This window comes from Bos indicus x Bos taurus, chromosome 4 (assembly GCF_003369695.1).
Source record: "Bos indicus x Bos taurus breed Angus x Brahman F1 hybrid chromosome 4, Bos_hybrid_MaternalHap_v2.0, whole genome shotgun sequence".
NCBI lineage: Eukaryota > Metazoa > Chordata > Mammalia > Artiodactyla > Bovidae > Bos > Bos indicus x Bos taurus.
Window position 1 is genome coordinate 119,156,539 of NC_040079.1, and position 26,970 is coordinate 119,183,508.

Sequence of the window (26,970 nt, forward strand, 5' to 3'; positions counted from 1 at the left end):
GGTCTGTGAAGGAATTAGCCACCTACATATTTTTAGCAATAAAATGAAAATACATATACGGCATTGGTTTCCTGACAGCATTGTTAACACTTAGTCATATTTCCAAATAATACTGAAAATCTGTGGTAGAGATGCATGGAAGTAACAGTGAGAATAAAATACCTGGCACTGTGTTTAAAGGGCAAATAATTTTAATTTTATTAAGAAGATTTAAATTCACTGCCTAACGGTGGACAGTCTTTAAAGAGACAGATATTGCTTTTAGATTCTTAATAACAGAATACACATCTCAAATCTTCTCCATGGAAGACATCGTAAAGCTTACTGTACTTTTTCTTCCTAAAACAGTATTTGTTATTAATAGAATCTCAGGGAACAATAAATCGTTACTATGTTAGCCAAAAGAAAAACAAAATAAAAATAGACCATGAAATAAAGACCCTAATGGTATTTGAGACCCCTCCCCCACCGCCAAAATACACGTCAGATGGAGGCTGGGAAAGCAAAGTAGTATATGAATTAGCAAAAACAAATAAATGAAAGCGTAAAAGTGGTACGACTTTTCTTTCTGGAAAATTCCCTCAATACGTGACTTTTTGTACTTTTCATCTCTTCCATTCACCAGCAAGAGTGATACGGTCCCTGCAGGAGCCGCTTCTCTTCCGCGCGAGGTTGCTCAGCAATAAATCCGTGTGAAATAATAGCTTGCGCTCTTCCTAGTTAGAGCAGTTAATAACTGGTTAAGCGACATCTCCCTCCAATGGCTGTTTTCGTCGCCCCGGCGCAGTGTCTTCGCCTAGTCCCGTCCCTCTCCTTCCCGGCGAGCCCCGTCCTCCCGCCCGCGGCCCCGGCCCCGTCCTCGTAGCCCCGCCGCAGTCCGCGCGCCGGGACTCACTGAGGCGGGAGAGGATCAGTTGGCCGGAAGCAGCGCCTGGGGACGGACCGCTGCCGCCGCTCTCCGGAACTCAGGCGTAGACCGAACGCGGCCCGGCGCGCACGGAGTTAACGGCGCCGCGGCGCGAAGAGCGGAGAGGGCGCGAGTCCTCGAGGCCCCCGCCCCGCGCCGTCCCCGCGTCCCGCGCCCCGCGCCCCGCACCCCGCACCGCGGGCTGACGCCGGACCCGCCGCAGGAAGCGGAAGGCGGGCAGCCGAGCGGCGAGCACTACTCCGCGCCGAGGTCCGGGTGTGTAAGCGCAGCCCGCCAGAGCCGAGCCCAGTATCCAGCCCTCGACCGCGCCGCCAACTCCCAGTCCCTGCTCCGGGTCCCCAGAGCAGTCCAAGCAGGCGAGGGGCGGGATGTTCGCAGCTCCACACCCTGGGCGCTGAGACCAAGCCTGCCGGACAGTGGCATTCCTTTCTTGTGAAGCTTTTTGGCTGTTGGATACACCCATGTGACCTCCCCCCCCCCCACCCCGCCAACCTTACACTTTTTGGAATGATGGGGATCTTTTTGGCATATGTTGGATTTGTTTTCTTTTCCGTTTTATATGTACAGCAAGGGCTTTCTTCTCAAGGTAAGTCTGTGCTCACTGGCAAGTATACATTTGCTCGCGGTGTGTGTGTGTGTGTGTGTGTGTGTGTGTGTGTGTGTGTGTGTGTCTTTGCGTTCAAAGAACGGCCAGGCAGATGTAGTCAGGTTCTTAGCAAGTAACAATGAATAGTGTTCTGTTTGGCATTTTTCTTTAAAGTTTATTAATAGTAGCCCAGCTAGATTTGAGAGAAAATACAGTTGGTTACTGACAACGAGGTGGGTTCCTCGGTGAGCACAAACACAGAGCTATGAGTGTGTGTGTGTGTGTGTTCCCTCTATGTGCATGCACAGGGTAACGACTCTTGCATACATTATTTTCGCAAACAGAGCTGAGCATGGGGGTCTCTCCATGGTGAGCCCTCCTCTATGTAGGCAGTATGGGTTTAGAGTTTCGTTTTTCTGTGTCCGTGTGACTTCGTTTGCGTGTGTGTTTATCAAAGGACAGACTCCTCTGAGGACCCATAAAAAGGCACGACTTGCATTACAAGCAGCAGCAGCCTGCTGAATCCAGTTGTTCAGGACTTCGCAGGCTGCAGTGATCATTTCAGCACCATGAACAGATCACATCTCTGCTGCCAGAAGACTGCATCACTTCTGCAGACAGAAATGCCATCAACGGAAAAGTCCTTTTAAGATCAGAATGTCTTCTTAACATCTCCCGTTTCCTCTAAGTATAAATACAGTTCTATTTCAGTAGAGATCATGTTGGGATTTTATAAATTTTTAAAAGAGACACTGATGGCGCCTTGCTTTAAAAAGTGGGGGCAAAGTGCATCCACCCTAAATCGACCCTGCAGCCCCCCAGTCCTCCTCCCCATGAGTACGCATTGTAGCTGTACACTTCCTTAAGCTACAAATCTGTCCTAGACTTTTAAGGAATCATCAGCCTTTCTCAGAGTGTCTCTTAGACAAGATAAGAAAAACCATCCAACGCATTCCGTGTTAGGGAAGTGCCTTTGGGAGAGAGGAAACATATTTTTGTGAGTTTCACCATAGCTCCATGAATCTTGCAAACTAGCAGTATCAAGATTTGTAATGAAAAGGCTAAAAAAAAATCTCTAGTGACTTTATAACAATCTTTAATCTGAACCAAGCCCAGGTGTGTGATTCTTACATCCCATGATGTATGACAATTTACAATACAAAAGCTTGTTGGGAACAGATATGAAGGTTAATTTGGAAAGAAAGAAAGAAATATACACAGCTTAAAAAAGTGTGCAACTTGTTTCAATGCTGTAGCCCTCCAATCACAACTGCTAATGTGTTGTGATATATATCAGGAATGTAAATTTTGACAGATAATCGTGATCTTTTCTCTATTTCATGGAACATCCAGTTAGTCACAGATTGTTCAGAAACCTGGACATAAGAGGCTCTCTTCATGTACCAGCTTGACAGATATGTGTAAAATGTACTTCCCTGAATCCCTCAGTAAGTTTTGGGGAATACTGCAGTCTGACAAAAGGTATTTGTATCTAACTATGAGCAGCCTGGCTAGCAGAGGGGAGTTATTGGAAAGCTTGTTAACCTTTCTATTATCTGGATTTGATCAACAACAAAATGATTTAGGCTTGATACCAAAAATAAGACAAGAAAGAGGCCAAGGAAAACGGTGGAGGGAGCCTCTGGGATATCATAGAGGGTTTTTTTTTTGTTTGTTTGTTTTTTTTAAAGACCCAGGAAAATGTAGTGAGCTCACAAGAGATGCTGTCAAGAGTGGAGTGCGTATTCCAAAAGGGTGCGTTTGTTTTGCAGCAAAATTTACCGAGTTTCCGCGGAATGTGACAGCAACCGAGGGGCAGAATGTGGAGATGTCCTGCGCTTTCCAGAGCGGCTCTGCCTCGGTGTACCTGGAGATCCAGTGGTGGTTCCTGCGGGGGCCGGAGGACCTGGAGCCTGGGGCCGATGTGGCCGGGGCACAGGTAGCAGAGTTGCGTCGCCCGAATTGCCTGCTTCGTGTCCGGCCCACTCACTGACTTAGACTCCTGAGTGTCCAGCCGGAATCTCGGCCAAGATGGTGTTGGGGCGCCCCTGGGAACACCCGTGGCTCACCTGGCGGCAAGGATGACGCCTAGGGATGCCAGGGGTGAACCCTGTCCTGGCGACACGGCGTTAAAACCAAGGGAAAGCAGGTTGTCTAGTCTTTCCCGGTTAAGAACTGGGAATAGACTCCTCCTTTTAGCACTGGACATTGTCAGCAGCCCTAGATGGCACTGCTGCGTCGATACATCCCCGGACACTCGCTATCCCTTCAGTATGGTGGGATGGGGACAAATTCTGTCGGTTTTTCCATCACCCCCACCCCCACCCCCTTGCGTTTTTACCACCTCTGCCAGACGCAGAGGGAAGGAGCGGGGAGAGAGATGGAGAGGAGGGGGAGACTGAACAGGAGGAGAGACAGAGGAGGGGGAATGGAAGGGGATAGAGGAGGTGGGAAGAGACCGAGGAGGGGGGATGGAGATGGGGAAAGGAGAGACGGGGTGACGGAAAAAAGGGAATGGGGAGTGACGGAGGAACCCCAGTGGAGAGGGGGTGGGGAGGGGAGGAGAGGAGAGGGGGCGGGTAGAGAAACGAGGGTCTGAACAGAGAAGGAGGTAGTTCTGCAAAAGAGGCTGCAGATGTGCGGGGGTGAGTGAAGGTCTGTAGGAGTGACAGCAGGGAATGACAGAATGCAGTCACCGAGATCCCAGGTCTCCCATCCCCCGCAGACGCCCGCACCCCGGGCACTGACCCGAATGCAGCTCCTCGAGTTTGCCAGTCCCAGTCCCCAGAGTCCGAGCACGCCCTCGAAGATTCCTCACCCCCCGCCCCACCCCCAGAGTTCCCTGTCCCCTAATCCCCGCTCCCGCTCCCGAGTCCCCAAGCACAGCCACAGGGATTGGTCCCCTGGTGGGTAGGGCAGTGCCCCTCCCTCCGGGTTTGCGCTGCGGAGGGCTCCGGCTGGGCGAGGTCTGAGCATCCGTATGCCCCGCTCCCCGTTCCTCCCCACAGGCTGAGCTGCTGCCAGACCGGGACCCTGACGGAGATGGGACCAAGATCAGCGTGAGTGTCAATGCAACTGCTGCACTCGGGCCGGGGCACCAGTTAGTGAATTTCGGTTTTCAAAAATGTTTATACTTACCGTTCCCAATAGAGGAAATTTGCACACGCAGGACAAGAGCCCTCTGGCTCTGTCTTACCTTACCTCACTGGGTACAAACACATTGAAGCAGATTTAGAATTCATACAATAAAATTATTTATCATAATGGTATAAATATTTGAAAAATTACTTGGGAATCATTTTTCACCCAAAGAGGAATGTGACACTTTCTTGCTTTTATTAACTATAACAGTAAAAGGCAGCAATACTAATAATTTATTTATACCAATAATTATCCTTCAATAGCAAGTAAAAGATGAAAATCTTCCCAGGCAGAAAAAAAAATTAAAGCGTCCAACAGGGAGTTGAAGTTGTAATTAAAATAACTCAACTTTAAATGGCATTGGCATTTCTAATGCCAGTGTTCAAAATCATGTAATATAAGACCAAAAGCCAATATAAATATAAAAGCATTGTTAGAGGAGGTTAACCTGTTGAAAATACAGAGATGTGTTTCTACTCTGCTGGTTATTACTGCTCATAATTGTCTGAAATTAGAAAGAAAATTTACTATACCTCAGAGGAAGCCATCTAGAATCACTTTATACTAATAGAATTATTTAGTTTGTTGATAATTAGTAAACAACTTTCCATTACTAGAAGTAATATGTGTATAAGGAATCTGAAAATCACATTTTAAAAGGAAATTTATTCTGAGGCTATTTTAAGCACATATAAAGTAATAGAATATTGGGGTTACATCATAATAATGTAAAAATATGCTAATAAAATCAAATTCTCTAATCTAAATATATAATCTCAGCATGGAAGAAAATGTCAAAAATAAGATACAAACCAGAAACTCCCAATTTCTTTTCATAAACTCACTGACTTTTTAGATTCTTTCAATTTAATTATTCTTATATCACAGAATCTGTTGTTTTCCAACAGTGCTAGAAAAGCTTTATTGGTAAGATCAGTAATTAATGATGTTTTTCTTAAATGTTCATTTATATATACACATATAATTAGATAGATTGTTTATTTCCTATTCATCTTTCATTTTTCACCCATACCCCAATCCTCCAAAGACAGGTGGTAAAGCAGCCTCACACATTTTGAGCTAGAGAAACATGCAGTTAGTTGCATAGTCATGCACACAACTGCTAACAGCATTATCAATGCCCAGAGTTCATACAATCTAGTCAACTGGAAAGAGCTCTAAACACAGAGGTAGGAAGCAGTGTGTTCCCAGTTCACCTGGTATGTGACCTTGAACATAGATCCTAAGCCAGCAGTTAATTTTAATTCCCAGGTGAGTTTTTACAAAATACAGTATGAGCTTTGCCCTGGAAAGATGCAGAGTGTTTCTGCATTAATCCAAATGAGAGTATTTTCTGAACCTCCTCAGATGATTCTAGTGTATAGTCAACATTGACAAGCACTGACCCCAACCCCCTAAGCCTCAGTATATTATAAAATGGAATAATAACAATATATAAGCACTCTGACTACCCCAACATTATCAGGACACCCAGTTGAAAATATATTTGAAACTACTATTTCCCATTAGTTTTACAGTCTTAATAATATTTGTATGTAATTTTCATGTACATAAATGCATACTTACGGTTATGGTTCAGATGTTGAAAACTGTTTATATATACAGTTCTATATGTAAAAACCAGATGAACACTTCCCAGATTTTCTAAATTATTTATGACTGTTTGAAAGTGTAATGCCCAGTACAGGAATAACTTTTTGCCTTCTCACTTCTCTTCTTTGTCTTTTGAAATTAATTTGGAAATTATCCAAATCCAGATCTTGAGTGTCATATGAAGTCCATCGTTGTCAGTCATGGATAATATGATAATATGATGTATATCAAATCTACCTCTTCTGATAAAAATGCTTATAGATCTATTGCATATTATGTAGAATTTTGTATATTATATATTACCATATATATATTGGTGTTAATCTGGTATAAACAATATCAGAAGTGAGAGTCAGTTTCTATTTTGAAAATCAAAGCAGTGTTTAATTAATGGCATCTCAAGTTCCAACAGCACACAGACCCTGTGGTAGCAGGGGCATATATTCCGAGTCATAGGATTTCAGGTGATATTCATTTGCTCCCTGAGTCTTGCCACCCCATGACTATAGGTCAGACTGCACCAACATCTGGAGTAAAAACTTTACTATCCAAGTCTATTTTGCCAGTCTGTTTAGTAATCATCCTGAAGTGGGGATTAAAAGCACATTCCCACTTAAACTCAGCTGTGACCAACAGCATGTTTTTGTGATCTCTCAGAGTGGTAGGTAGCCTACAGTGAAGAAGAGGCTTTGTAAACTATGCACACATTAGGTTCTGCTTCATTCAGTTGAGCTCACCTGGCAGAGGCCAGTCCCCTGATGGGATCATGGTAGAGCTGGTACCAAATGCCAACCATGTGGCTTATGGAATCTGGTTCAGCTGGACTAAACTCATGTTTCCATGATCTTGTGAATCTAGGTGTTAATAGAATAAGATAAATAAGATCTTCTAATTAGACTGCTGAGGAAATAAAAAGCTTTCTGACTGTGGCTGTGAGGCCATTAAGACCTTTTAATTTTCCAACCTTAGAAAGCTCAGGACAAGATATGGAAACCAAATCACTTGATGTAGCACTTTGTTTTTTTACCTACAATTTTTCAGACAGTGAAAGTCCAAGGCAATGACATCTCTCACAAGCTTCAGATTTCCAAAGTGAGGAAAAAGGATGAAGGCTTATATGAGTGCAGGGTGACCGACGCCAATTATGGAGAGCTTCAGGAACACAAAGCCCAGGCCTACCTAAAAGTCAACGCCAACAGCCACGCCCGGAGGATGCAGGCCTTCGAGGCCTCACCCATGTGGCTGCAGGATATGAAACCTCGCAAGAATGTCTCCGTGGCAGCTCCCAGCAGTATGCACAGCTCTGCCAACCAGCGAGTGCCCTCCACTTCCAGCCCTCAAGAGGTAGCCAAAATCCCCAAACAAAGTCCACAATCAGGTATGGAAACCCATTTTACCACTCACAAACCCTCCACAGGAAGATGGGTCAGTGTAGACAGATTTATGTGTGATGGTTTCTCTAAAATTAGAGAGCAAGTTCAGTTAAAATGAGGATGAGCTATGAGAGCCAGAGGCTGACCTTTCCTGAAGGTGTGAATTGCCCCATTAGTTGCTGGCAGTGCCTCATGTCCAGGGAATCTGAGGGCTGGACTTCTTTTCCTTCTGTATTTACACACTATAAGCACAATAAATCATGTGCATTTGGTTGCATTGTAAATACATGTTCATTTTCTCTACAGATTTATGTGTTGATAATGACCCAAATTAAGAGACTTTCACTTCATCATGTAAATGAAAGAGACACACCACATTTTCAGAGACTCATAGCTTTAAGCAGGACCAGTTACCAAGGGCTTCTGTTTTGAAGGAGAAACTTCAGCTGCCTGTGATGAAAGTGATTATGGTAATAGGAGGAAGTAAGGCGGGGTGAAAGGCAGAAAGTGGTACAGTGATAAGGCAGCTCCTGTCAATGTGGCTTCGATGCCAATTTAGAAGCTTAGTCACACATTTCCTAAGTCAGCTGTACAAGTTAAAGCTGTTCTGAATAGCATTAATTTATGCACTGATTCAGCCAATGGAAACTCACTGAAGTTTTAACCTTGGCATGGAATGAGCAGTACCTTACACTACCCTAGACTGTTCTGCATCCTGTTCAAATGCTTGATGCAGTATTATAGGATGAAGGGAGCATAAAATATTGAATTTCTCAGTTTTGAGTTTGTTTCTTTATAGTTTATCATTGAAGAATTATTGATACTACTATTGTAATAGAAAATTATATTGCTAACATTCAAATTCTTTTTAGCTACTAGATTTTTAAAATTTCATCATTTTATCAGGATGATTTATATATAAATAAACATTTAAATATATTTTTACATTTATATGTAAAAATTAAAAAATATGTACATATATATATATATATATATATTTATCAGTCACGTCCAACTCGAGACCTCATGGACTGTAGCCTGCCAGGCTCTTCTGTCCATGGAATATTCCAGGCAATAATACTGGAGTGGGTTGCTGTTTCTTCCCTTTCTCCAGGGGATCTTCCCAGCCCAGGGTTCAAATCTGTGTCTCCTGTGCCTCCTGCATTGGCAGGTAGATTCTTTACCACTGAGACATCTGGGAAGCCCATGTGTGTGCATGTGTATATCTTTAAATACTTATTTATAAACAATATTTTAAAAATAATATATCCCACCCTAGATTCCTCCTTAGGCTTCATATGCTAATGGAGACTATTTGTTGTGAGCTTGACTAAGGGTCCCTGTGATGTAGGTAAGCAGCTATCCCAGCATGTCTTGCTTACGGCACCTTATGCCATACTGAAAGGAGACAGCTTCTCTGAAGCCATATTTGTGTGACTTTGTCTCATTTTCTTCTTTATCATCTCTTTTGTCCCCCAAAGGAAAAAACCAAGTTAAAAAATATATACACATGTGTACACACACACATATACACACACATGCACACACACACACCTAATGGTAGAAATTTTTTTAGCCATTATTTGGTAAAGATGTTATACTTTTGGAGACATTGTCTTCGTCCCTTTCTCACTGTCAAAATAAGAACCTAAATGCTATATGCAAAATTTCAGAGGCCACTCAGCAGACAATTTACAGCCTAATTGATGAGGACTCCAAATCATGGAACTGAAGTTATTAGCCTGCATAGAATATTCCAGGCTAGAAATCATAAATCCATTTTGTGGAATCAGATTACTTATCCCAGATGAAGGATTCTAAGCATAGGATGAAAAGTTCTATTTCTAAATTCTTTACATTTTGGATTGAATAATATACTCTAAAAAGATTCATTTTATTTTAATATCTTTTTCTTAGTCTGATTGGTGCTAAGTGGCAAAGGCTATACAAATCTAACAAATTTCAAAGAGAAATCACCACTCATTTTCCACCCATCATCAGCCTCACCCATTGCTTCTTCTAAAGGAACAGGGTGTACTGCTTATGCAAGCCTGTATCCATCCAAAGCTATTTCCATTAAAAATTATCAGCAGTAGCAAAGGTTAATCTGAAACACATTAAAAATTTTCATTTCTATTTTCTTCTATGATTGAATACTGGAAAATATTTTATATACATTTAACATTTTCTAACTTCTAGTGCAGAAGCTATGGTGGCCCAGCCACTCATTTTATTCATGTGTAAGTCTCTGTGCTTGCACAATTATTGCATAAGATACAGTTTTGGGGTTAAATATCTATATAATCTTTCCTCTAACACCCACATCCTGATTTGTAATTTCGCTTTATGATTTTTCAGGTTATATTCAAATAAAGCTGATTTCAATACCCATGCTTCATTTATTCACTCTCCATCCTTTCGAGAACTTGTATGCCAAGCACAATGATACAAAAATGGAAGACATACTTCCATTCGTCAAAGAGTTAATCGTTTTTATATTTTCATTTGTGAGAAAACAAAATATTTGTAAATTACACTGACCATGCATCTTTGCTTTCCTGTTTTATTAAAGGCAAGATATGATGAAGACAAAATAATTGAAATCTTGCCTTTACAGACCAAGAGTTATATTAGCCTTTTGTTTTTTCACTTGATATAGGAAGGCATGTGTCATCCATGGTGTCTGTGACACTATAATACCAACCTGTTACCAAAAGCTGGGCTGTTGGCCTTTTATTTTCATCACAGTTTTTACTTAGTTGACTGAACTATTTATTTTGAAATACTCAGTTCCTAATTCATACTTCTTTCTGTCAAAGTAGTTCTGTCTCTCTTTGAAGGAAAAGTATTAGCTGAAAATAACTCTGAATATATATTATAACATTCAAATTACTCAATTTTCCTAGAGCAGAAATTTATGTTAAAAATATGGAAAAATAGTCTTTTATTATCTGTATATCACAAAATATATAGCTACTTTACCAGATATTTTTTTCAAAAGCTAATGCACATGTAACTATCCAATTGAGCTGTATCTTTATGGTGTTTATTTTTAATTCTTTTAATTCTACCTACATTTGATAATCCACAATTAGAACCAAAATACTGAAGAAAAATCATAAAGCAAATAAATAGAACTTGGCTTTTGCAGTTCCTTAGGTTTTTCTCTTCTCCAATCTTTGTAGCCATAACTAACATTTAGAATGTCCTACAGGTGTTCTGAGGGTAACAAGTCCTGATTCTAGCATGAACTGGTTTGGTTCCATCTGCACTGAGAACCAGAGAAGGCAATGGCACCCCACTCCAGTACTCTTGCCTGGAAAATACCATGGACAGAGGAGCCTGGTAGGCTGCAGTCCATGGAGTCTCGAAGAGTCTGACATGACTGAGTGACTTCACTTTCACTTTTCACTTTCATGCATTGGAGAAGGAAATGGCAACCCATTCCAGTGTTCTTGCCTGGAGAACCCCAGGGACAGGGGAGTCTGGTGGGCTACCGTCTATGGGGTTGCACAGAGTCGGACAGGACTGAAGCGACTTAGCAGCAGCAGCAGCAGCACTGAGAACAGATCCCCAAGTACCTCAATAAACTACATCATTCTCTACTCATTTCTTTCTATCTCATGGAGAACATCTACTTCATACAGAAGCCAAACCTCCCCTCCATCCACCACCACCCCAGTTTCCTACTTTTGTCCTTCCCCACCCAGTCTATACTCTCTTCTACGGATCCCCTCTCCACACACCCCCTTGCCAACAAGCCAATGAAGGTGTGAACGCAGCCTGGCCCAGTCCCACCCCATCCTGGCAGCTACACCCCTAAAGGTCACACCCACAGCCCCACCCCTCAGCTGCTGGTGTCCTGAACTCCCCTCTGGCCCCTTCAAGTTGACTGTTAGCATTCCCCTTTCTCTCTGTGGACTTCTCCAACTAAATTCCTCTCTTAAATGTAGTTCTTTTCCCATTCTCAGTGTTCCAGTATCATCCATTTCTATGGTTTCAACTGCTAAGTTTTCCTCAGAAAATTTCTCAGTCTGTTGCAAAAAAGAGAACCCCTTCCAGGGCCTGAGAGTGGGCTTTTGTCTAACACTCTGAAATGAATTGTCTGAGGAGACACAAGTGCTGACAAAGCAAGAGACTTTATTGGGAAGGGGCACCTGGGTCGAGAGCAGTGAGGTATGAGAACCCAGGAGAAGGTCTGCCACATGACTTGCAGTCTTGGGCTTATGGTAATGGGGTTAGTTGCCGGCTTGTCTGTGGCCAATCATCCTGTTTGGCCCATATTTGGTGACTCGGGGTCCTTGCTGGTGGCTTGTACATCACTCAGCCAAGATGGGTTCCAGCGAGGAGGATTCTGGGAGGTGGTAGGACCTCATAGATTGGGCATCAGTTCAGATCAGATCAGTCGCTCAGTCGTGTCCGACTCTTTGTGACCCCATGAATCGCAGCACACCAGGCCTCCCTGTCCATCACCAACTCCTGGAGTTCACTCAGACTTATGTCCATCAAGTCAGTGATGCCATCCAGCCATCTCATCTCTGTCGTCCCCTTCTCCTCCTGTCCCCAATCCCTCCAGCATCAGAGTCTTTTCCAATGAGTCATTTGGCATATGAACTGATATCTCCTCTGTTCTTTTGACCTTTCCCAAATCCTTCCTGTCGGTGGTAGCTTGTTAGTTCCACATTCCTTACCAGAACTTCCGGTTGTAAGATAACTAATGCAAGTGATTACTGTTGTGCCTGACCAAGGCAGGTAGTTTTGGTCAGTGGTTCCCCTAACAAATTGACAGTCTGTCCTGACTTCCCTCTGGAGAGCCAGACCAGGGCTCCTGCTGTCCCCGTTAACCCCACCACCACCGCCATGTCTGTTCTAGGATCCCTGTGCAGAGCAGAACCCCTGCACAGTGGTTGACAGCAGCTGTTGACACATGTGCCTTTTGTGCCCACCCTGAGCCTGGACTGGACTGTGACTGCTGTGACAATGAGACAGGAAGGAGTAATACCTCACCAGCCAATTCCAGACCTTTCCTACAAGAGAATAGGCAGCCTCTGCTGTGGCCTTAGAGCCAGCCATTGAGCACCAAGTGCAACTGCCTTGAAACATGGTGCTGACTGAAGGCAGCCAGCCTTTGACTTGAGCCCCAGGTGACCATCCCACAGACCTGTGAGACATAATAATAAATTGTTGTCTTAAGGTACTAGGTTTTAGGGTGGCTTGTTTCATGGCAATAAATATTTAGATCATATCCCTAAATATTCAAAAATTGAATTTATTATTTTAGCTTTCTCACCAAAAAAAAAAAAAAATATATATATATATATATATATATATATATTCTTCCTCTGGTGTTCCCCAGTTCTCTTAATAACACCATCACAGGTAATGAGGAAATCTTGAATATGCTCATAATCTCAATATGTGGAACACGTCACAACAGAACATAAGTATTAAATAATTATCGTTTCCAAAGCACCATCACAGATTTTCAAGGTCTCATTTCCAAGCTATTTCTCCTGATTTCCTAACCCTCACACATAATCTTCTAAATTGCTCTTTCCTGAATGTTTTCAGATATTTCTTACCTCTGTGACTTTGAAAATGACGTTTTCTTTCCCTCTTTTTGGACTCTACTCAAATGCAGATTCTTTTATAAAACTTTCTCCTGTTGTCTTAGTCAGAATTGGCTGTTTCCTCATTCAGGTCTCCACAGCAACTTATTTACACTTACTTTGAAGTCCCCATTGTATCCTTTTCCCTGGGGCGTTCCTCCTTTCAGTTGTAGAAGTCCCATTTTCTGGGAAACCTGACATACAGACAAAATAGTAGTCACCCTAAAGATGAATTTTTGGCTACAACGATCACCCCTTCTTTTGCCTTCCTGTAAGTGTCTAGGACAAGTGGATGTCTTGTTTGGGGAGAAAAGGAAGAGAGAGAGGGCAGATAGAACTTTGCTTTTGTCTTCTTTGTTCTTATATTTGCATAAATCGATTACGTTGCCTCTGTTTCAAAAACGATCAAGACTCCTAAACAGTGTTTTTCAAAGTGCAGATGTCCTGTGCCAGACTGACAAGGAAGCTTATTAAAAAGTTCATATCCCAGAACAAATGTCTTGAGTCTAGAAGCAGAAATACCCATTTTTATGTGCAGTTAATTATGAGAATCATTCTCTCTAAAAAGTTCTTATGAGTGAGAGAAAAAAAATCATTATGTACTATGAGATGTGTGTGCATGTGTGTGCAACTAAAAAATACACTTTTAGAAACTGGTCTTCTGTTATTGTTTTCTCCAGTATTGTTTTGGACTTTTGTGAAACTGTTCTCTTCAAGCTGGCACTCATAAGAAAACTGGCCATAGTTAAGGTGTAGTCATGTTTCCATGTGTGGTTGCTCAGCAGGAATACTGATTCTCTGAACTCAGAGATATGATTGTTATGTTTTCAACATGATGTGAACCTGAGCATTGAGAGGCAGCTGCTGCTCCAGCTGCTAGAATCCAAGGGCTCCGGAAGCTCCTCTCTGGCTTACAAATGTAGCAGCTTTCCAAAAGTGGTCAAATAGAGAAATGATCTTAAAACAGATTTCAGAGCTGGTGAGGGGAGGTAGATGAGGGGCTCAGTGTCTTTCTGGAGGTTATTTTCCTGAGTTAAAATATGAGGAAATGGTGCACGACATCCAGGTAGAGAGCCACATGTATAATCCAGACCTCAATGTTGATTTTGGTTTAATGATCTAACTTGGCTGCTTACACAGGTTAAATTAATTTGATCATTGTAATTCTATCAGTTAAATGGCTGCTATGTAAATCAAGCAGCCATGAATAAGATGAAAAATAGATTTGAGGCAATGCTTTGGATAATACAGGTCAAAGGATCTGCTGGAGCTATGTTTGAGTTTGAATTATGCAGAGTAAGAGTCTGTACTGGCTAAATTCTCCTGTAAACTATATTTAACTTAACTGGTTGAAATTCAGTAACTAGCTGGGTCTGTAAAACCAAGGCTCCATTTTGTGCTGTAAGAGTTTTTTCAATGCATGAACACTTAAGTGTTCTGCAAGGTTCGTTTGTGATTACTAGGGCTCTGTGATTGAGGAGCCATGAAGCAGAATTTGCCAGTATTTTAAGATCTTGTCACGAGTGATTTCATTCTCCTTAAGGTTTCAGGAAGCTGCCAGAGGAGCTTTATCTGGATAGATGACCAAAGGGTTGAGAAGGTGCTGGAAAGACCTCACTCTGTTGGTCAAAATAGAGAGAATTCTCAAGAAAGGCAAGGGCTCCTTCTTCCAAGGAACACTGCTGCCACCTATAGCCTGACAGGTGTATTCATTTCAGCTGCGCGTGCTCAGTTGCTCAGTCGTGTCTGACTGTGAGCCCATGGACTGTAGCCTGCCAGACTCCTCTGTCCATTGGATTTTCCAGCAAGAATACTGGAGTAGGTTGTCATTTCCTATTCCATCGGATCTTCCCGACCCAGGGATCGAACCGGCGTTTCCTGCGTCTCCGTCATTGGCAGGCAGCTTCTTTACATCTGTGCCAAAGAGGCAGAAATCCAGGGGAACATGCTTCTTAGACCAGCTGGTTCTCTCACCAGGGGAGGTGGTGGGCACAGTTATTAGACTGTTCTTGTCTCATGTCCATCACTCACAGCTGCATGTACCTCTGCTTCCTCAGTTATTAAATAGGAATGATCCTCATGGTTTTGAGAATTAAATGAAATTATGTACATAGAGACCATGTCACTGATCAACTCTCGATAAGTGACAAGTAGTTGGCTGTGTGTAGGTGATGAGCTAAAGAAGGGAGAATGGGTCTTCGTTCCTGACTACCTTTTATTCGTAATTTCAGAGCTTCCTTTTTTTCTTCTGTCACAGTGATGTTAATTAATGATAAATTGTCCACTACATAATCATACCACATTAGCCACCAACTGTCTTGACCAAGGTTATAACTAGATGGTTGACTTTATTGGTTACAAAATAATAAAATTCCAAAGGATTTTTAGGACTTTGAGCTGTGACCTGAATAAGTAATGTGTTTATGGAAGCTGAAGTTATACACACTGTGTGCTATTGTAATTAAATTCAAGCTTTCAGAAAAGACCCTCAGAAATTTTTTTAAATCACAAAATAACTATGGAAAGTGAAAATGAAAGTCTCTGAGTTATGTCCGACTCTTTGCAACCCCACAGGTGCATCTGAAAACATAAACAAGAATATTATTAAAAGCTTTAAAAAGAGAGAAAAGCAAAATGGATTTAGAGCCTTATAATAAGAATGGCATAGTAGTAGTAGATAACATTGTTTCCTAGATACTGTGTTTGTTGAGTGAGCTGCATACAAATCTCCCTGAACCTCAGAGTCTTTATCTATAAAATTGAGGTAGTGACACATGTGCCCTAAATAACATTTTAGCATTGCGTCATGATATATTTTAAACATCTATCAGATTACCTGGCACATGAGTGAGGTCGTCACTTTTTGGTTCTCTGAAATAACCATGCATAAAGAGGGCAATAAAGCAACATAAATATAAACAGAGAAGGCTCTAAAATAGTAAAATACAATAATATCTTATGTATTAAAATATAATAATTAAAGGTGAATTTATTTAATAAACTTAAAAAAAGAGTACAATTTAGGCTACATATCCAAATGAACTTAAATTAAGAGCTGAGCAGAAAAGAGAAATTTGACACAGGAAGATTAGCATAAAATCAGAGGCCTGACGGTTTAACATTACTAAAGAAAGTTTAAAGTTACAAAATATACAAATGAAAATAACATTGTACTATAAATAATTTAAAACATTTGTTTGATTAAATCAAGTGTAACTAATAAGTGGTGTAACAGACAAGGAAATATTTGTGTCTAACACTCAGGGAAAGAAGGGAAAAATGTCCATTTTAGAAATGCAAATGATTATGTAATCCACTCCAAATGACTTAGAGATATCAAAAGTGATCATGTAATAGCATAGCATAGCAATATTGATAAGCTCAAAGCAAAGATATAAACCTAAATCAGTTCTCCATATGACAGCAATAACCAGATAGAAAATATTTGCAGCATAATATATAATCCTCAATAGTAAAAAGAAAAGGGTATAACATATCTAATTTTTTAAAGGAATAGCAAATAAATAGTATAAATATAAAAATGATTAGAACACTTTGTTAGAAGAGTTTAGGGTTGAATAAATGAGAAAATATGCTGTTTTGGGATGAACAATCTCAGTACTGGAAATATGTCAAGTTTTTCAAAAGTATTTGTAGATTCGTTGCATTCCCAGTCAAATCCATAGTCAATTTTGAAAATTTGACACATGTAATTTGGCAAAGATGTGGCTCAGCTGGTAAAGAATCTGCCTGCAATGTGGGAGACCTGGGTTCGATCCCTGGGTTGGGAGGATCCCCTGGAGAAGGGAAAGGCTACCCACTCCAGTATTCTAGCCTGGAGAATTGCATGGAGTGTATAGTCCATGGGGTTGTAAAGAGTCGGACACAACTGAGCAACTTTCACTTTCACTTAATAATCAATACATGCCAGGAAGGTTACAGTGACTCAGGTATTCTGCTGTATCATTGCTTGCAGGGTGAATTGATACTTCCTTTCTGGAGGGAAATTGGCAAGAAAGATTGGTCTCAGGGCTTGAGGCTGGCCCTGAGATGATGTTCTGGGAGGAAAATCCAAAGAGCTCAGGAAAGAGGCAGACCCAGATCTGTGAACAGGAATGCATATCACAGAGCTCTGCCCACAATGGGAAATACTCACAGGACCAATAGGCGAGAAGTGTCCCAGTGAGCATGGCAAAACCATACAATGGATAGTAAGCACCTTCTAGAATCATGTCTTCAAAGAAAGTTTAATGAAATTAGAAAAGAACCAATATATAATATAATGTGAAAAAATACAGGACAAAGAACTTTAAAGTGAAAACATAAAGAATACTAAATTTTAAGTCAATCTGAGATATTCACATAGAAAATAACAAGAAATAATATGAAAATGCCCATCAAATTATCTGATTATTTTGTTTGTATTGATAACATTTGTACACTGATAATTTATTATTTTTGTCATAAGGAAAAGATATTCGAAATTGCCCAAATTTAAAAATAAGCCAGTGTCAGACAGCTCTTGAGAGAGAAAACAAAGAAAATACATTGAACAAATAAACAAAAGCAAAGTAAAAGTTTTGTGTAATTGTGAAGCTTATGACAAAAAACTCACATGTACACATATGTGTGTATGTATATTAAAAGCACTATGGTGAAAGTGGTGTCCCTAGAAATTGCTAGTAGCATTGAAATTAAGAGCATTATATCTAATTTCCTGGGAGCTGGTTGGAGAATCTGACCATCAAATTATTCTTATTTGTCTAAACATAATGGGTGTTATCTTGATAAATTTATATTGATAAAATAAATCAAGCACATATAAAGTCTTTAAATAAAATTTCATGCAGTTACTTTTCCTCTCTATAATATGACTAACTGAGCCCCCAATTTGGAAGGAGATCAAAGTGATGAGCAGAGGTATGGTCACCAGGGGTGCCAAGGAAAGTCAATACTCTGGGAGATTTTATACATATTAACCGTGTTTTATTTCATATGAATGCTTCAAAAAAGTCTGAGAGAGCATTTCTGTATGAATTCAGAATCCTATCTGCATTAAAAGATCCAATATAGGTTAAACTCTCAGTGCTTGAAATAAAGCAAATTGCAAAAGCTAGGGGCACCCTTAGGACACTGTCCTTACAGTAATGTAAGTGTGATGGGATCAGAACTCTGGCCCACAGGCCCTCAGCAAAGCCATCCCACCTTGGCACCAGTTGTCCTCATAGATTATTCTTGAGTTGAATGTGCTTCTTTAAGTGCTCAGACAAACATTTGTTAAGATGCAAATCAGTTTCTAGCCTCAGACAGAACTCCTGAGTAGCAGTCCTTCACCTACTCTCTGAGCAAACAGTGTATTGTATAAACCCTCTCAGTTTCAGTTCCTGAATCAGCAGAATGATTGTGTCAGCCTCCTGGGACCACAGTCAGAGGTAAAGAAATATTAGCTACTATTGTCCTAATCATCACCCTATATGCATCAGGATCAGTTCTTACTTGGATGAATCAATTACAGTGAAAATGTGCTGTTTTGAGATGCACTGTGGTCCTAGCAGGCGGAAGGCAGTTTCACTTTTGTGCCCATTCTTGAGTTGCTGTAGAAAGTAGGAACCCCAAAAGCCTGCTGTAAACAAAAAAGTCTGGGACCTTCTGTTGTGAATGGGGTATCACTCCTGCACCTTGTCACCTAGACCTTTGTGTACATGGGCAGCTGTGCTTGTCTCCCTCAGCTACAAGAGGCCTCATAACTAGAAGAGAGGTGTAAATCTGCTCACTAAAGGAAAGCGGGAAAGGAAATTTAAACAGCTGCTGCCAACATGCCTGGGCAAAATAGGCGATTTATGTATTAGGTCAAAATGAAGCACATTTCTTTTAAAAAATGGATCTCTATAAGAAATTGGCACTAGTTCCATAGGAATCTAATAAAAAGATACTCTTTTCAAAAAATTATAGGATAAAATCATCCTATTATTTGACCCTTCCCCTTAAGTCGTGGTTTAGTATGTGAAAACCTGAATAAAAATTGCATTAAAAGATAGCTCAAATTTTCTCACAGCTACTTTCATATCGTAAAGCTGACACCTATAATAAAAAAGAGGTTAGTCAAGGCCTGTCTGTAACCTAGGCCTCTTCACAGGCAAAACAGTTATTTCAGTGTTGCTTCTTTTATTATTGGAAAATTTCCATTTTAAGTTTGTTCATGGGATAAGCATCACTAATATTCACTTTGAGAAAATTAAGATTCTGGAGCCAGATCAGAGAGCCACAGCAGGACATAAGTTGTGTCCTTTCTCTTTTCTTGCTCCTTTTAATCCCACTAGATACTCAAACAAGAAGAAGAACCCATGAGGATTATACCTAAATCTGTAGATCTGTGCCCTGAATTGCAACTCTTCCCCATATCAAAACCAAGAGTTGTCCTCACATAGGAAATTAATCCATCAAGACAATCCCAGCCCAGAGAAAGAGGATATTTAAAGAGCTGGCAAGATTTAGATGTGATAAATTATCTAGATAGTTGTCTCAATGTTCTACTTACTTCTCTGAATTAAATATCCATATCCCATATCTTTCCTGGTGGCCAGAAACTTTGGTTGTCTTTCTCTTCCCACCACTAATGGTGGTACTTTGAACATCAACTTAACTTTTCCTGGTTCCAGGCTATCAAATTTAGATTAAAAGTATAGAAAAGAGGTCATAGAAAGAAGAGGAGATGTAAGAATAAGGGTGGGACCACATCTCATTCAAATATTTAAATTAATTTGGAGGAAACTTTAAGATCTAAAAGACTATAATAGAAAATTTCAAAATAATATTATATCATCAGACATTTGGCATACTGTATGGCACAAAACAAACTTTATTAATGTTTAGGAAAACAAAGAAGCTGATGTTTTCATATCCAATACTTATCAGTTCAGTCTTAGGGAAAGTTTATTTTTTTCCCTAAAGCCAGTTGTATTTTCTCTGAAAAGATTATTGTACATTTAAATAATAGCTTCACATCTTAATCTAATATGTGGAGGCAGTGAGGCAAGGTTGCAATGCCTGAGGGAGTTTCAGAAAAAAGCGCATCCAGACTGTGAGTTGATCTGACTGCATTGCTGTGCCCTCATTTCTGTACCTTTGTTTAATTATCTATTAACTGTGTAACCTAGATTGAGTTATTATATGCCACTGAATTACATTTTCCTAATCTGTGTGTTCACTGTATGGGCCTAATGAGAGGATAAACGAAGACAATATTTGTATGTCACATGTATATGTATTCCCTGACACATGGTAGGTGCTGAATCTTCCAGTTTGCTGCGAAGGAGAGGATGCTGCTTTGTTCAATCTGCCCAGTGTCTTCCACCCTCATGGCTGTAGATGGAGAGGGGTGAAAAAAAAAAAAAGGCAGTTCAGAAGGAACCATCTAAAAAGGAAGGTGCAAAAAGGGAGCCAAGTCCTTCCATCTGGCAAACAGATGAGGGCCCGGCAGGCTTTCCAGTTCAGACGCTGTGCTGAGTTAATCAAGGCAGGAGGAAGGCAGTGACTGAAAATGTGGGTAAATGGTTCCTTCTCCACCTGATCCCCAAGGATTCCAAGGTCGCGACTCCGTGTTGTTGTGATAGGTTCTTATTTTGTCTTGTTTCTTATAAAAGAAGTAGATGGAATTTTCTGTTATTCTCTGAAATAATTGTTATGCATAGTGAAGATAAAATATCTGAAGCTTTTTTCTTTCCTATTTCTCATTGGCCAAACTCATTTGTCACAGACACAGTCTTGGGCAGCGGTCTTGTTTATCCACATCCCAGTGAGGGCAGTGTGATGCGCTATCACCAGAAACAAAAAGGACTGAAGAAGAAAGCTAAATTTTGCCTGTACTCATGAGACTTCTAAGAAGCCTTCTTAGACTTTTCCATTTACAAAATGGAGCAAATCCCTCTTCACCCTACCTTACAAAGGCATGAGAAATTGCACCTGAGAGAGCACTGAGGAATCTTTAAACATAAAAACAAATGAAAGGCATCATTATTGCACTGAAGTCAAAGGACATCATGAAATCACATTCTGAATCAGAGAAAAATCTTCAGATTCTGTTAGACTGCTCCTCATCGAAGCATGTTATCTGCACATTTTCTAGCCATAATTTAGATAATAGCATCTCCCTTTCTTCTTTACAGGGTATTTTGTGGTGGGGGCAAAAGTTTAAAGACTCAAGGCATTGCTTTACAATTTGAGAATATTAAAAAAATTCCTAAAATTTTATCCTTGCCTTTAATGAGTTTATAGTGTAATCAGTGGGGTAAGATACAAATATAATGAGTTATAAGTCAATGTGAGCCCTGTTAAGGCCATAAGAGAGGCAAAACCAGAATCACCAGGAAGATTAGAGGAGAAAGAGCTTACAGCTGCTCAGTGGGAACAGACACAGCAGAATACAGGTTATCTGAGGGGAAGAGTTGCTTAAATGAATGATCATTTTTAGGGAAAAACAGATCATCTTAGCTTGGTTTCAGCACAGAGCGAAAGGAAACCAAATAAAGCAAAACAGATGACCTAATACAATTTCTGGCCTCCTCATGAGAAAACATATATAAAACAATAAAATGCAAACAATTGTTATGCTCATTTTAGGAAACATCAAAGAAATAAATACATTTTTTGAGATTTCAGAAGTGAGTGGCTGCAGAGGAAATTAGAAGTCAGGACTCCTGATTGCAATCCTGAATCTCATCATTCCAAAACAATAACAACAATAGAGCATGAGTAGCCAAAGTTTGCACTTTATAAAAAAAGTATTGTTTTTTTAATTTTCTTTAGAATAAACCATAGCATGTTTGATAAGACAATAATGTTATATTCAGAATGTGTGCTTGTGTGTGATAAGTTGTTTTAGTTGTGGCTGACTCTTTGGGACCATAGCTTTCCAGGCTCCTCTGTCCATGGGATTTTCCAGGCACTGGAGTGTGTTGCCATGTCCTCCTCCAGGGGATCTTCCCCACCTAAGGATTGAACCCAGATCTCTTACGTCTCCTGCATTGGCTTTACCGCTAGTGCCACTTGGGAAGCCCTATATATTCAGAATAGTGTGCATCTAAATGAAATTGACTATGATGATTATTTTTTAAAATTACATAGGACACAGTATATCATTTTCGAGTCTCAGATTTCACTGTTGAAATCTTTGGGGTTACAAAGATGAATAAGCACATATCCCTTCTTTCCAGACATGAATAAAACCTTTAGAAAGAAGAGAGAAACAATCTGTGATTTGATGACAGAACAGATTTGTTCTAGAATTTACTGTATGGGGAAAAAAAACATAATTGGCTTGACAGAAATAGATTTCACTTAATGAACAATATGCTAGTAATGCAAGTGCCTAAAGTGGATGAATGATTACAATCTGAAAAAAACGTTATGTGTTGCAGTGGTTTATTGCATATCTGATGGCAATTCAAAATATTAACCTTAACATATTCTGTACAGTATATAATTGGGTTTGTTTGCAGTTATACTGCCCATGTAAATTTTGTTTTAATTTGCACATACTGGACACAGTATAATAGAAAATGTTGTGTCAGAATGGCAGCTGTTCCCTTCGAATCTCATCATTCTCAGGAATGATGGACATCTCCTGTGAAGGGTTGATTAGTTGAGAAAAGAGGCACATAATTCACAGTTTCAGCAAGTTTGAGCCAATCTGCAATGCTTATACTGAAAAGGAAACATTTCACAAAATACCATTTTTGAAGAATTAATCATTTTCCTTGGTTTTATTGTTTTTAGCATTTTTAAACCTTTATTCAGTATCATACATACTTTGTGTCAAATACTACTGGCAATTTAAGGAGTCATGTAATCATTTTGTTTCTTTCTTTCTTTTAATTACATGAATTTCTTTCTTTTAATTAAATGAATTCCTGTCAAAGAGTCTCCCTTCAAAGATAACAAGGGCACATATTTAATTTTGGCTCTGATGCAAGTGATTCTACATGGATTGTATCTATTTTCCCTGTATAATCTTTATATTTAGAGCCACACGTGGACTGTACCTTTACTTTTGCATTTTTAACATTTGTCACCCAGCTTGAGTGAAGCAACATGCTCCAGAGACCCACCACTGACCTTGGGTTTTGAGTCATAGATTTCTGTGTTAAGTACATGACTCACCGCCTAAACAAAGGCAAATCAATGGTGACACTTAAGTAACCTAACTAGAAACATTAATGTGAGTCTGCTAAACCACCCCTTTAGAACCCTAAATATTTACTCTACAGTAACTTTTTGAGAGTGTGTGCTTTCACCTTAATTTCTATCACTACCAATGTGGAGCTGAAATATTCAAAAGATTGAATTTGCCTACCTTCACTCCCCTCAAACCCTTTTAACTTTTCTTGAATTAAAATAAAGGAAGAAAGAAAAGAAATGCTTTAAGGTCCATCACATTTTTGTTTTCTTATCAATAATGATAATTACTAGTAAAGGTATATCATTTACATTCATGGATAAAATATGTGAAGAAAAATGCAAAAGGACAATTTCATTCCCTCCCTTATGTAGTCTCAGAGAGCTGTCAAACATGTCCAGTTCTTGATAGTGCTAAATTTTCTTCAGATTTTAAGGATAAAAAGTTGAAAAAGCTCTTCCTCTAAAAGCAGATGCCCAAATGCACACGCTCCAGAACCTGTTCTCCTTGCCCTTGAGAAGCCTGCTGCCCTTGGTTTGGTTTTCACCTCCTGTGGTTTTACGCTTGCAGTGGTAGAACAGGGGATGTGTTTTTAGACACCCATTTAGGAACAACCAAATAACTATAGGGAATAATCCTCATAGAATTGCTTGAGAAAAAAAGTATCTGCATTTGTTCCTCTCAGTGTTCCCAACCATGAAACGGCATGGTTCGAAAACAGACAAAGCAAACAAGACCACTTCCTGGGACTGAAATACTTTGTATGTGTTGTTATTTGCAGTGCATGCCAAGACATTCATGGGCACCAGAGCCAAGCTGGCGAGCTAATTAAATATATATATGTATGTGTTTAAAACAGCCTAATAAGGAGCATTGGAAATCTTCGAGATGAGCGAATATCTTATAACTTCTTCCGCAGGTGCGAGGATAGCTACAAGCCATGGACTTTCTGTCCTGCTTCTTGTCTGTGGCTTTGTGAAGGGTGCTTTGCTTTAGTCTAAAGTGCTGACTTTTTTCCAATATCACTTTCTCTTCTTAAAGCAAAGAGCAAATCGCCTGTAAAATCTACGGAGCGGACAGCAAAGTTGACCCTAAACTCCAAGCACCACTCTGCACCCACTGTACTCTAATTACCTACACAAGGAGCGCCTGCTTTCCGAAGCATAAACGAAGAGGCTATCTCACGCTTTGTTCATAACATTTTCTTGGGCAAATCACTGATCTTTTATTTCAAGAGAATTAGTGTGAAGTGATAGAACATTTTCTAATAGCAAGATCTATATTTTTCCTTTTCTTTTGGCTACTCAAAGCATCATCTCATTGACTGCTCAGGGGTTGGCCTGACCGTCCTCGGTATAGTGAATATTTACCACAGACACCACTGATTTCCTGCTAAAGACCCATTATCTGCAGAAAGTAAGCAGAGATCAAAAGGCTACAGAACATAAACTATCATCAAACAAAACTCCTGGCTGGGGGCAAGAACAAAACTTTCAACCCTGCAAGTCAACAACATTATTTTAAATAAGAAATAATAATTTAAATAAGAAATAAAAATTTTAAATAAGAAATAATAAGAGAATTTTTTTTTAAATTTTCCCCCTTTTCTTGGGCTTGTCTCCTTTTTCTTGATTGTAGTTCTTATTCCATGCTGGCAAATGCTGATTATGGCCAATCCCTGTAAATCCTGGGAGGTTTATATGAAGACATTTTAAGCATTATATATTTCAGTGCATTTTAAGTCATTTTGCAATTCTTGTATACACAAATGACAAATTCTGTAATTGCTTATAGTATGTGTGATACAACTTCAAAGTAGATAGACTCTGAGCCTCATGCAAGCTGATTTTTATCATTCTCTATATAAATATATACAAATAAATATCTATATGTTGGACCATCAACTAACTTTCTTTTTGGATAAAACATTTGTTTTTCACTTACAATTCCTATATAGTGGGTATTTTGTAATGCATTGTTTCACTTCCACAGGCTTGACAGTTGCAGGTGGCTTCTGTTGCCCCCTGCTTCCTTCTGGAAAATGCATATTCAAAATTGTATTGGTCTCTGATAAATGAATTAATTTTGTTATGTGTATGCTGTGTTGGAATTTGCTATGTTCCTTTATATAAGGTGTTTATTGGGGTTTGAGGATCTTTTGACTGAGAATCTACGTGCTCTTGTTTTGACAGCCATTCCTGTATCATCATCATTTTTGTCAAAAAGCAATGTTGTTTCTATAAAATTTGCCTGGGAAGGGGATATGGGGAAGGTGAAGTGGTCATCATGAGTCCCTAAATTCATGAAAGAACACTTTTTGCTATGGCTAAAAAAATGTTGCTTCCTTTGATATGTATGAATTTTTCTAGCTCTGTTATTCTGTTACTTGCTAATTATATTTTAATGTCTGCTAATTAAAATTAAAATTTGGTTGTTGGCTAAATATAGTATGCAAAAGATGACTACAAATTCCCAACTAAAGAAGATAATGTGTTCGGTTTTCACTAGTTAAGTGAATTATAATTTTAAATATTTCATTCTTATTTTGGGGTTTATGACTATTTTATTTGGAACCTATTTTCTACTCTGGCAAAGAATGATAGGCAGAACTAGCATTGTGTTCCATATACACTATGGAATAGATATGGTTGAGTTAGAAATTACCTGAGTTTTCCTTCCAGAGAGATTCTTCCATTTTCATTCATAACAAACCAGAAGATCATCTCTATAAGACCAGCAGCACCAAGCCTAAGGTCCTAGACTGGAGCCTGAAGCAATGAATACCTCTGCTTTTCAAAGGTAAATGCATTGATTTTCTGCAATTCAGTTACAAGCAAGGTGATATTTTCATTATATCCTTAACATTATCTTCTGAGAAATTATGTTTCATGCTAAATCTTTTATTGACATTTTCTGTTCACTTGGCTTATTATTTCAGTCTAATGAGAAAAAAATAAAATATTTGGTTGCACTATTTTATTAACTTAGAAATTTATTTTCTTTCAAGGTAAATGCTTAAAATGCATAAAATAACAAGATAAATATTATTTATTAAGTCTATCTGGACTTTAAAGTTTGTATACATTCAAGCATAAATAAGTATACATTTTCAAATTCAGTCAGACTGGGAAAATCCACCATGTAATTTACTTTACACAAAGTTCAGGTCATGAGATTGATCAGTTCTAAGGCAAGATGGACATGTATCTGTATCAGTGATCTTCACCATGCTCACTTGTAATAAAGAACATTATGCTGGTTGGAAAAACTCTCATTACACTCATTGCATGAGGGTACAAAATAACAGTTCTTTGTCAGTATGCTACCAAGAGTCTGACTTACTGACTTCTTTGAGCAAGAACATGGCATACAATCTATTTCTCCAAGCTGGAAATTTTAATGTGAATCTTAAATATTGGAACAAAAACTATAACAAAGAGATGTCTAGTTTTACCATACACTGTGTCCCTCTGGGACTAATTACTTGGTATGTAACTATGACTATAGAAGCAAATAAAGATTGAAAAATAAGTTATTTGACTTTC

General features: G+C 39.5%; 1 protein-coding gene across 4 annotated transcripts; it reads left to right on the top strand.

Moving 5' to 3' along the window:
- VSTM2A (V-set and transmembrane domain containing 2A) lies at positions 1–26,956 on the top strand. 4 transcript variants are annotated; one of them, XM_027540268.1, is made up of 5 exons: positions 1–1,514; positions 3,287–3,453; positions 4,523–4,573; positions 7,311–7,647; positions 24,345–26,956. In XM_027540268.1, exons 1-5 carry the CDS (start codon positions 1,436–1,438, stop codon positions 24,419–24,421), a joined length of 711 nt encoding a protein of 236 aa, XP_027396069.1. In that variant the 5' UTR covers positions 1–1,435; the 3' UTR covers positions 24,422–26,956. The 4 variants fall into 4 exon arrangements, with proteins under 4 accessions (XP_027396069.1, XP_027396068.1, XP_027396070.1 ...); XM_027540267.1 differs by having other exon boundaries at positions 24,467–26,956; XM_027540269.1 differs by lacking the exon at positions 24,345–26,956 and adding an exon at positions 24,207–24,338.
- The last annotated feature ends 14 nt before the right edge of the window (positions 26,957–26,970 follow it).

What these genes read in the sequence shown, in the direction of transcription:
- VSTM2A (XM_027540266.1), top strand. Translation starts at nt 1,436, where the DNA reads ATGATGGGGATCTTTTTGGCATATGTTGGATTTGTTTTCTTTTCCGTT. An exon ending in GCAAGGGCTTTCTTCTCAAG is followed by an intron (nt 1,515 to 3,286) that starts GTAAGTCTGTGC and finishes TTTGTTTTGCAG; the next exon opens with CAAAATTTACCGAGTTTCCG. An exon ending in GAGATGGGACCAAGATCAGC is followed by an intron (nt 4,574 to 7,310) that starts GTGAGTGTCAAT and finishes ACAATTTTTCAG; the next exon opens with ACAGTGAAAGTCCAAGGCAA.